Source organism: Phalaenopsis equestris, unplaced genomic scaffold (genome assembly GCF_001263595.1).
Source record: "Phalaenopsis equestris unplaced genomic scaffold, ASM126359v1 Scaffold000862, whole genome shotgun sequence".
In the NCBI taxonomy this organism is placed as follows: Eukaryota; Viridiplantae; Streptophyta; class Magnoliopsida; order Asparagales; family Orchidaceae; genus Phalaenopsis; species Phalaenopsis equestris.
Window position 1 is genome coordinate 85,560 of NW_018165302.1, and position 12,110 is coordinate 97,669.

Consider the following 12,110-nt stretch of genomic DNA (forward strand, 5'->3'; position numbering starts at 1 on the left):
GGGATAAAGGTTTTATTGTTGTTTTTGTTGTTTTACGTAAAGCTCTACACATTTGTTTCAAAAGAAGTCTTAAATGTTGAGATCGTATCTACTGCCAAGGCGGATATCAGAGATATTTTATGCAATGGTGTGATAGATCTACTTGTGTTAGTTTATAGGAAATACAATAGTTATACCCAAATTCGATTGAGTAATATTAAATTCTCAATTGTGGGTGTTAAAATTTTTCAAGCTGAGCATAGATGATGGAAATCTTAAAGTTTATACTTTGTGACAATGCGGATCATATTTGTCCTCTTATTAGTCCAGCTGCTCTCTGATTTGTTCTGGATTGGTTTATATTGGATTGCTAAATAGTTCATTTGGGTTGATATATCGCTAATCAAGCTATGGTTGAATATTGCTGCTGACTCTCTTGTTCTTGATTTGGTTTGTTTGGTTGTTTCGGATGAATTTATATTCTGTTTTAATGAGCTATTCTGCTGTTAGCTTGCAATGGATTTTACTAATTACTCATTTGGTCTCAGGCGTTGAGCAGTAATTTGAGCTGCTGTTGGTTCCTGGCTTTTTTTTTTTTTAGTTATATTGTCCTTGACAATTGATTCTGTGGTTGGTGTGTTGCGGTTTTGGGGATTTTGAATTCTTGCTTCTCTGAAGCCTTATGTCGGTTTTTCGTTGTTCTATAAATTGATATTTTTGGGCATGCTTTTGCGGTTGAATTTTTTTGATCCCTTCCTTTGCAATTTTAACATTATAGCGTGAGGCATGAATTTTGGGTTATCGGATTCTTTGAAATTTCGTTCTATGGTGATGGAATTTTCGTAGATTCAATTAATCTAATTTTGAGAGGAATTTTAAGATTACAAATTAGAGATTTTGAAGGCATGTAAATAATATTTGTTGTTTTCCGTCAAAGCTTATTGCAAAATTGGATGTGATTCTCTCAAGTATGGTGTAAGCGGTTATCTCCTTGTGCTTGCACAGGGCCTTGATTAACAACACTGGTTTTTTCATGCCTTGATAATTTTTGCTTTTGTATTTTAGTACTTTATTTACTTGCGTGATTGAAAATTCACTAGAACTTGTACGAAGTAGGATTTCTGCTTTTATCCTAATTATTTTATCAATGCCTGGTTTTCATTAATCCTAAATTTCTATGCAAAATTTTCACTTGTCTGATTATCAAATTGTCACTTGGCTTGAATTTTACATGTTTTTTTTTTTGGTTCGTCAAAGCCGGGGAATTTTCTTTAAATTGATGGTTGTGAACTATGAATTTGTTCTTGCTTTTATACATTTCAATACTAGATTTGCTGTAGAAAACTCTGACACTAATAAGCCTCGTGTCAGAAATAAAAATAAATAAAAAAAATGATACTTCTATCACTCTTGGATCTCAATATCACTTGAATCTGAAGCAAAACATGGTGGTGAAGTGGACGGAAGGTGTTGAACCAAGTTGAAGGGAATCAATGATGTATATGGTTAAATTGATAGATTATTGCTTAAAATTTCTTATCAATTTTCCTTGAAGCACAATTATATTAAATTAAATTCTTAAATTTTTTTTATGGGTTTGGCGTTTTCCTTAAAAACGCAAATATTTCAGTAGGGTTATTAATTGAGTTTAACACTGTCATTGCCGGGTCTCAAACACCGGATGTGAAATGTGGAGAGTTGTGTTAGGTAGCTGACAACTGGCGTAAAATTTGTCAAAAAATCATGACATGGATCTTTTGATCATTGTGTAAATAGTAGGGTGTATGGCCTAAATATAGTAAAATGTATGCTAGCATCGCTCCACTGGCATCTGAGCGTAGTGTCAAATAGCAAGGGTGCCCACATTTAGAGCGGATGTTGTTAAAGAAGTTTTCATGAAACTAATATTAGATTAGGATCTTGGAATATAAGTACTCTCACATGTAAATTAATATAATTAGTTGATATTATAATTCATAGAAAGATAAACACCCTATGTATTCAAGAAACTAAATGAGTTGGAGAAAATGTTAAGAAGATTGATAACTTAGGTTTTAAATTTTGGTATTTTTAAATATTTGTATTCAGGTAAGAGACCCTAGAAATGATGTAGCTGTAATTATAGATAAGGGTTTGAAAGATAATAATTGTATTCAGGTAAGAGACACTAGAAATGTTGTAGCTGTAATTATAGATAAGGGTTTGAAAGATAATTTTTTAAAAATTAATAGAATTAGTGATAGAATTATAGCCCTTGAGATATTAAGATTTTTAATATTATAAGTGCCTATGTTTCTCAAGTAGTTTTAGATATATGTTCTAAAGAAAAATTCTGGATTGACCTAGAAGATTTAATACAAATGATACCTCTTGAAGAAAAAATTTTTATTGGAGGAGATTTAAATGGACATGTCGGTAGAGTAGTAGAAGATTTTAGAAATTCAAAGCAACTAAAGTTTTGGAGTGATTAATGAAGAAAGTAGAATCATATCAGATTTTACTTTATCTTAAAATTTTGTTATTGCTAATATTTTATTTAAAAAAAGAGATAAGAATCACTGTCATCAAGAAATAAAAATTCCAATTTATAAAACACATTGATTATTTTCTTATGAGAAGAGATTGTCGAGAATGTAAAGATTGTAAGTATATTCCAAGTGAAGATTTAGATACTCCAAATCGATTATTAGTTTTGGATTTTAAGATCAATAATTTTAATATAAAGAATATTGGGAATCATTGTCATAGAATTAGATGAGGGTGCCTTGCCTACAAGCCGTATAAAACCTTAACAATCTTGGATATGCTTATAGCTGGAAAAGTCGACGCCACAGTTTGGACAGTTTGTGCATGACGTGGATAAGATGAAACCTCTAATTGCTTTAATGAAATTACTGGATAAGTCTTGGAATGGGAGAAATAGTTTGGTACGAATCAAGTACTTAGATGCTGTTTAGTTGAGGCTTATCCTAGTATAAAGTATGGATTTAGTAAATTATCTTTCCTACTGTTTCTTCTCTTGTTATTTAACAGCTGAACGTATGTGCTTTATTTTTTGCTTAAACCTTTCCTTGGTTGTTCTCTCTTAAGGCTTTGGAATTAGTTCCTCCCGTTATACAAAACATGAGCTAGATTAGTCTTATGCTTGCGGTAAAAGTTGGCTCAACCTATGTTTAATTCTTTAATAGATTATGATTATCTTTATGATTGCTGATTATCTCTCAAAATTTATCTAATAACTTTTAGTGCTTTTGGTAGTAATAAAGCTCCCTTTGTTGATATTATTTTTATTTTAAATGATTTTTATTATCAAAAGAGAATGCTATGGGCTAAAATTTGTTGGATTTAACGGAATTTTACTAGTTTTCCACACTCTTGACGCAGGACTAATTAAAGCCGCTATAATGTCCATCTTTTAAGTTATTCTTAAGTGGTTTCTCTTCTGGTTTTTCCTAACTTTCTACCCTTAGTTTCATCTTGCAGCATATGCATCCATGCTAGAATAAGCTTGCCATGTAACTGACTTTCTGATTTCTCTAGAATATTGGTGGTTCATTTTTTTCTCGTATATCTGACAACTTTCTTCATTAAGTTTGGTAGAGCTAAATCAAGCTCATTTATGTTTGACTTCCTTATGCTCCTAAAATCTTTCAGGCACACATTGCCTTGAATGACATTGATGCTGCGGTCGAAAGCTTCAAGAATGCTTTGGAACTCGAGCCAAATGATGGTTAGTGGTACTTCTGTTCTTTAAAAACTTTCAAGTGAACCATTGTTTTTATTTCAAGGAGATTTCTTGTGTACTTTAAGAAAATCTCATGCAATCCTTTGTTTGCTTTTTTTATTTTCAAGGGTATTTTTGGTTTTAATTTAAGAATTCCCTCTAGTGAACTGTTGTTTTTATATTTCTTCATTTTTCTTTCAGGAGGTATAAAGAAAGAGCTGGCTGCTGCAAAGAAAAAGGTATGATAGGCTTTTTCCAATGGTTGAAAGCCGTTAAGACATTCGGTTTTTAATCATCTTCTATGACTCATTGCAGATTGCTGATAGGAGGGATCAAGAGCGAAGGGCCTTCGCAAGGATGTTTCAAACTTCTGCAAAGTTTGAGCCTAATAATGAGGTTGGCTTGTCTTTCCTTGATGGTGCAAAAAATTTTATCAGCTGGCCATATCAATGAAAGCTGCAAAGGAAGTTTGCAAAATACTTGATTTCTGAGTGTTTTTTTTTTCTTTCATTTTTTGCAGGATAGGCATCTATGAAAAAGTTTATTTTGAAACTGCCAGAGGCCCTTTAGGTTGAAAGAAGTGCCTGACAAAAAATGAGGCATATTTAGCTTGATGATGATGGAAATCTCATTGTTTTCTCTTTTTATTTTTCTTGCAGATTTGTTGTCCGCAAGAGTTTTATTTATTTATTAGCTGAGGAGCAAATTCACTGATACAATTTGAGCAGAACTACAAAATCAATTTACTTGTGATCTTTTACTTTTTTGTTACCCCTTTATTTGTGCTTTTTTTGAGAGGAACAATTTCATGTGCATTGCTGCACCTGCATGTTTTATATTTGAGAACTTTATTTTTTATGGGCTGCGTTGTAAACATTCAAATATAAAACATGTGGAGGGAAAACATTTTTATATTTGAGAACTTTTTTTTATTACCCCTTCATTTGTGCTTTTTTCATGGGAACAATTGCATTTGCCTTACTGCACCTGCATGTATTAGAATTTAAATGAGCGTTATTCCTAGTTTTATGCTGATTTGTTGAGTTTATCATTTTGTGACTGCTTCTAGGAAAATGCATTTCAGCAGCTTAGTTTTTTTTTTTTTTTTTTTTTTTTTTTGTGGTGTCAGTGAGCTTCTTCCTTGTGTATTTTGCATCTGCTTGATGTTGATCAGGGATTGCTTTTTTTTTTTTTTGGATTGTCAGGGATTGGCTTTAAGTCCATATCTTTTACTTTATTTATGGATGTTCTTATTGGGTTTTATAAGATGATGTACCTTGGTATATGTATTTTGTTGATCATATCCTTCTTATGTATAAGACCCAAAAAAGAGTTCAAGAAAAATTGAATTATGGAGGTTAACTTTAAGATTTAAAGGTTTTTGTTTGAGAGTAAATGTGAAAGAGGATATATGGAATTTAGTTTTAGTAGTAGTGCATTTAGTGGTGGGATTGTAACAATAGGTGAGCAAGTCATCAAAAGTAGTGAACACATTAAATATCTGGTGTATATTGTTCAAATTGACGTTAATATGGATGGTGTTGCTATTAGTATATTTCAAGTTCGATGGTTGAAATGGAGGAATGCATCGGGCTTATTGTGTGATGAAAAATTACCTCTTAGACTTTAAAGGAAAATTTTATAAGATAGTGGTGAGACTTGCAATGTTTTATGGTGTAGAATGCTAACATGTAAAGTGAAGCATAATATTAAGTCAGATGTTGATATGAGAATTGCTTAGGTGGATTAATTGCTTTGCACTTAGAGACAAACTGTGAATTGAATATATCAGTGAAATGGATGGTGTAGCTTTAGTGGCAGACAAGATTAAAGAGAGCCGTCTTAGATTGTTTGGTCACATTAAATATTGATCATAATATGATACTGTTAAGAGTAGATGTTTTAGATTTGACTTGTATTAAGGTAAAGATAGACTTAGAAAAATGAGGGTATGTTGAATAAAAAATGATCTTAATTTATTAGAATTAATTGAAAATATAACTCTTAATAGGGCACAATGAAGAGAAAGGGTTCATAAAGTTGTCCTTATTTAGTGGAATAGAGGTTAGTTCTTTTGAGACTTTTGGATTGAACGTTCTCTTATTGGCGCTCATATCATATGCAAAATGTTTAAATAATTTATATGAATTATTGACAACTTTAACGTCGCATGCAATTTACAGTTTGGCCAAACACATCTGGAAGTGATCAATAGATTGCTTTGCTTGATGCATCCAATAGAAATTTATAATTCTATTGTGTAATGCCATGCATTCCATGCATTAGAATTATGACTGTGGAAAGCAATTAAAAGTTCAAATCTTGAATTAAGTTAAAAATTGTCATTCTTGTAATCTTTTTGTTATGGTTGTGAGCTTCATGTTGGAAGACAACATTTTGAGATGGTTAAGTGACATAGCTGGATGCAATATTTGGTTTTAAGTGCTCGCTTATTGTTATAATATGTTGCAGTAATTTGAAACTAGTGATACTAGAGTTAATTCAAACAAAATAACAATAATATTATTGTTGAAATTCAAGTTGGCACTTAAAATCAACTAACAAAAATAAAAAAGATAAAGACAGAAACATAAATTAGGGTTGAATCGAAGATGAGGCAAGAGGGAGTTGGTGATCGGGCAACTGTTGGTGGGAAAAGGTGAAGGGTGGATTTGGTAGCAAGTTGACAACAAGTAGGGGAAAGGTGGGTTGACAACAGTGGAAACAACGATAAAGAAGAAAGGAGGTGGCAAGTCGATAGTAGGTGGTGGAAAGGTGTAATGACAGTAAGTGAAATAATGATAGGGAATGCTAGAGTTGGCGACATGAAAACTGTGAGGAACAATAAATAAACACAACCTAATGATGGGTTATAATTGAAGCACCTTTTTGCTTTGAGAAACAACCCTAGAAGGAAAAACCTGGATGCCGACGATTATCTTAATAGAAAGTTGAATAAAAATTTGAACTAAAACACAAAAAAATAATATATAAATACTAATCGGGTGGTTAATGGTGGACCTCTCAATTAGGGGGCAATTCCCCATCAAGTAAGGATTGTGTCCCCTCTCCTCCCTTAGCATGACCTAGTACTCGAGTTCGATGATTTGCGGCTATTGAGTCTTGTGCCCCTTGAGGGAGAAGCACCCGCATTAGTCTCCCAGGATTAGGGGATTTTCAATCTCGACTGTCGAAGCTTTAGTTTCCTCATAGTATAGAGTCAAGTTCCTTACTAAGGATGTATGACCTATCCTAGGTTTTTAGTTGGAGCACTTACTCGATGACGGTAACCTGTAATGGAAGACGCTGAAAAAAAATCCATCAAGAATTTTTAACCTATCTTAAGCTATTTATTCGAAATGATTGTTTGACGATTGTAATCTATATTGGAAGAGGTCAAATTAAGTCTTCTTGAGATTTATTAAACTCATAATGAGGTGACAAAGTTATTTTGTGTTTTTCGAGTTTAGGGCATAGGTCGAGATAAACTCTACTTTTTTTAGAAATATGGTTGAAACCATATTAAAAAATGATGTTTGTTAACATTGTGTTATTGCCTTTTTATTTATTGGCCCTAGTAAGGGCATCAATCACACAAGTTTGTAAAGCGGCATTAATTTTCTTAAAAATGCAATCATAATTATTTTCAAACAAAGTTTAAAATGTATATGAGAAAAAAAAAGTTTAATACTTAACAAAATGAAGTACATCAAATTTTGAAAGAAAATTAAAGCATATAAAAAGGAAAGCAACTACAGATACAAAGTGATGACAGAACACCAATAACGACAAAATAGTAGCTAGAGTAGTACGACTGTGAACCACTCCATGAAGATTTTTTCTGTTACAGGTTTGAGGAACAAACTTCCCGGTAGTGTCTTTTAGCTTTAAAATCCCAAGACCATGTATGCCCCCCCCCCCCAAGGGGGGAAATTTGGTTGCATTCAGAGCATTCAGAGCTTTTTTTGACGACCTCAAGACGTGATAAGACCAAGTGTCCAATGAAGATTGGTCAAGATTTTACTTTTCTGTTAAAATAATGAGCTACCATTTGGTTGTATGAAGCAGCTTTGAGAAGGGCACTTCACAAAGTGGTTGAAGAAGATTTCAAATTCTATCAGTGTTTCTCGTCATTCACATCAGGATTGAAATGTTGAACCCTGAGGCTTGAGATTCCAGTATCAACTAAGAACACTGTTTGTATGTTGAAATGGAGATTATATGTTGTTTCCCCAATTTGAGTATAACAAATGGTGCCATAAGCCCAAAGAAGATTAGAGAGTTTTTCGGGCCATCACCCCCAACCTTCCACAAGCGAGCTCTTAGGTCTTTGAGTGTGGTATAGCTGTTGACTTCAATTTGACCATTCGTTTGGGGATGAGCTACACTCATATTTTGGATATAGAGATCCTTATGGAAATATGTAAAGACCTTTCTAATGAACTGAGTTTTGTTATCATTAATAATTTTTATAGAAATACCAAAGTGATAAATTATGTTTTCATAGACGAACAACTAGGTATTTACTTATATAATTTGGCAAAGGGCTCTACCTCCACACAGTTAGTGAAGTAATCAATGTCCAAAATAAAAAAAAAATTGTTTTACCATGGCTATAGGAAAATACCCATGATATCCATCCTCCATTGGGCGAAGGACTATGGGTTTTGAAGGGACTTTAATTTTGTAAGCCATGTGTCTGTGAGGTTAGAATAAAACTAAAAACTTTCATAATTTCTGGTGAAATTTAGTGCAACTTGCTTCATCATTGGCGAGTAATGCCCCGATATCATTATCTTAAGAGTGAAGGATCTTCCTCCCTAGTGTTCACCATATATCCCAACGTGAACGCCTCACAATGTGTAGTAATCACTAGTAAAAAAAAAGGCATTTAAGATATGCCTCAGTAAATGACCTTTTATAAAGTTCACCATTTATGTTGGTAAAATTTGTTGCTTGTCTCTTGATCTGGAGGGCAAATGTTCATTTGTTTCCTCGATAGATTGTATCTCCTAAGGACCAAGAATCCAAAAAAAAAAAAATTCATATTTCTAATACATCTCCTTTTATAGGAATATGCAGTTGTTGAATTGGCCAGTTTAGAAGGGGCATCAACCTAAGAATTTTTCTTCCGGAGCATGTGACTTTATAATGTGTTTGAAAACAAATAAAAAGCAATCTCACTATGGTAAGATATTGTTCATACCAAGGATTATTAAGATTGAATTCCCCCTCCACCAGAGACAAGCATGAATATAAATAAATAAGTCATGAACCTCACATTCCATGGAAAGTTAATTTGTCGATAAGGGCGTCATATTCAACTTCATTATTTGTCACCAAAAGTTATGAATGAAGCCCATACTCAAAAATATTTTTCTTAGCAGAGATAAGAATGACTCCAAACCAGGCTCCAGAAATCCCAAAAGCTCCATCAATGTACAAAGTCAACAAGAAAGTTTGAGGGGACAATGACTGACTTGATAGGAGTAATAATTGTACATTCAACCATATAGTTAGCGAGCACTTATGATTTGATATCAGACCTCACTAAGAAATAGATATCAAGCTCCTCTAATTCTACAGACCACTTTATCAGTCTCTATGATGCCTCAAATTTTTATAAGATAGCCCTTAGGGTGGTTTTTGTAAACACTAATAGTATGGGATTAAAATACATATGTAATTTTCATGTCAAGAATAATAATATTAGGTTTGTCTTACCAATCAACAAACAACAATTTTTTTATACCATAAAAGATTTTACTAACATTGTAAATCAGCCATTGAACCTTATGCTCCTCCTTAATAAGGACTGAACTTATTGGATGCAGAGACACCACAAGGTAGAGATACAACATCTCATCTTGCATTGGTTTTAATAACATAGACAATGAAGCAATGTATGTTTCAAGTTGATCAAAAGCAACCTAACATTCGACTGTCAACTAAAAATTGGTATTTCAAATGCCCCTCAATATCTTAAAAAATGGGAGATACCTATCTCCTGATCTTTCCAGAAAATGAGATAGTGCAAGTATCCTTCCATTTAATCTTATCTCCTTATCTTGCTAGAAAATGAGATAGTGCAACTATCCTTCCATTAAGCCTTTGTACCTGTTTTATAATTATGGGAGGCATCATATCCATATGTGCCTTAATTTTCTCAACATTTATCTCAATTTCATGATGAGTATGTACTTCTTTGACCATAAGTCTGAGAAATATGACCAACGTGACTTCAAAGGCACATTGGGTTCGATTGAGGTGCATGTTATACCCTCAAAGAAGTTGAAAGTATTTTTTCAAGTCAGGAATAAGTTGAGAGATTCTTAAACTCATGACTAACATTTCACCAATATATACTTCCATTATGTGTTTGGTGCTTCTGCACATTTCACATCATTTTCTTCGGTGAAAATAAGGCAAAACTCCATGTCATTTAGAAATTCTAGCATACCGAATCCAACACCTCCCTTTAAATTAGGGTTTCATTATTGATTATTCCATAGTTGCTCACAGAGGTGAGATTGGTCTGTTAACCATTGTTTAAGTTTCAACCTATGTTCAACAAGCCTTCAAAAAGACGTAGAGTAACGTTTAACAGGAAGTGTTATTAATTTTAAGAAATTTTCTTCTTCTAGTTTTACATTTGTTTCAGAATTAGAAGAATAAAAAACTAAGTTGGAACTTAATGTGTTTCATACGCTCACTATGTACTTCTTTGACCACCAAATATTATTTGAGGAGATTGAAGATAGGGTCATAGCTTGCACATAGTGATTGACATACATGGACTCATAATTTTTTCTTTTCGTCTTCATCCTCAAAGGATATTTTGAACTATGGTTGCTTTTAGGGCTGCCAAAAGGGCTCGTTGTTCGTGAATAGCTCGTGTTCGGCTCGTTCGCTAAGTTAACGCGTCGAACGAACAGTACACAAACAAGGATTTGTTCATTCATGTTCGACTCATTTTGGCTCGAAATACTACTCATGAACTAAATATATATATATAAACGAGCTTGTTTGGCAGCCTTATTCTTCACTGGGGCATAGTATGTAACATCTTGATGTATGTTGATCTCATGTATTGAGAACGACAGTAGATCGCCTTTGATGCAACACTCTTGTCCTTCATGCAGGTATTTGATGCACGAGTGCTGCGATGAGGGAACCATCTTGTTTTCATGGAGTCACGGTCGATCAAGAAATGAGTTGAAGGATGTATTAAAGTCTATGACATGGAATTTTGTCATTGTTGTGAAATCATCGATCCTCTGGAGCAATTTGATTGACCCTACGACTCTTTATCCTTGTTGATTAAAGCCACGTAGCATCATCTTGTTTGTCGTCAGCCTACAGGCATCAATGCCCAAATAAGCAAGTGTAAATTCATAATGTTGATTGACGCACCGAGTCGATAAACAAGCTTGAAAGATGGCGTTGTCGATGTTCACCGAGATATATAGTGGGAGGTTGTATTCAATTGCGCTTAACTGTAGGTCATCATCAGAGAATGTGACTTTGGTTTGTCCTTCTGACAAAAAAGCCTTGTCTGAGGAAGTACTAGTAACTTAGCTAAGCAAATCTCAGGATCCAAGAGAGATTTTACCAATGCTTCCCTCAGTTCCCTTGCGAGGACCAGGGCAACATAAATGCTCAGTCTTGCGGGTAGTTTCCTTAAGCAGGCTAGGATGTTGTAGTACACCTTACTGTGAGAGTTGTTGACATTCTATTGAATTGGTCTTTTCTGCGCTGGTTCAATAGCTTCTTCAAGCATGACCAATTATTTTCATTTTCCTTTAAGACCTATTCTTGGAGGTAGAATTTTCCCGCTATGAAGTTCACTTCAGTTATTTCTTCTTATTTTTTGTGTCGAAAGTGGTGCTTCTTTCAAGGGTGTTTCATCTGGCTCTTTGGTCTCTGAGTCCGATAAATCCAACCTTTTGAAGATCGGTGCTCCTCTTGACTCAAGAATAGTACTCTCATCTTTAATGTCGCTATCATTATTGTCATTATCATTGTCATTTCAATTTTCATCGAACCCATCGAGATCGTGTACAATTTGAGAATTGTTCGTGGGATCAAAATCAGATTGGTTGTTATTAGAGGCTTGATCATAAAAAATAAACAAAACATAACTGAAATCAAAATTCCTTACAATAACTATCCCCGGAGGGACAAATAAAATGTCATACAAAGTTAATGATTGAGGGATTTCCCCCTCAATTTCTAGGCAACTAATCTGGAGAACGAGTAGAAATAGAAGGAATATGAGGTACAAAGGGAATAATATCTCCTATGCTGTGAGGGCCTCTGATCCTTTTGTCTTCAATTTCTCTTTTCTTTTTTTTTTCTTTTCTTTTTGTTTATTTTCTTGATGGTGTGAGCTTCGAGGTTGACACTG

General features: G+C 33.8%; 1 protein-coding gene across 1 annotated transcript in view; it reads left to right on the forward strand.

The window, feature by feature from the left end:
* LOC110031898 (peptidyl-prolyl cis-trans isomerase CYP40) overlaps window positions 1-4,617 on the forward strand; it is a gene marked incomplete in the record, with an annotated part of 31,105 nt that extends 26,488 nt beyond the window's left edge. The window contains 5 exon segments of the mRNA XM_020735323.1: window positions 3,634-3,709; window positions 3,905-3,942; window positions 4,019-4,099; window positions 4,224-4,273; window positions 4,363-4,617. Of these exon segments, the coding sequence (XP_020590982.1) occupies window positions 3,634-3,709; window positions 3,905-3,942; window positions 4,019-4,099; window positions 4,224-4,238 (210 nt within the window).
* Between the last annotated feature and the right edge of the window lie 7,493 nt (window positions 4,618-12,110).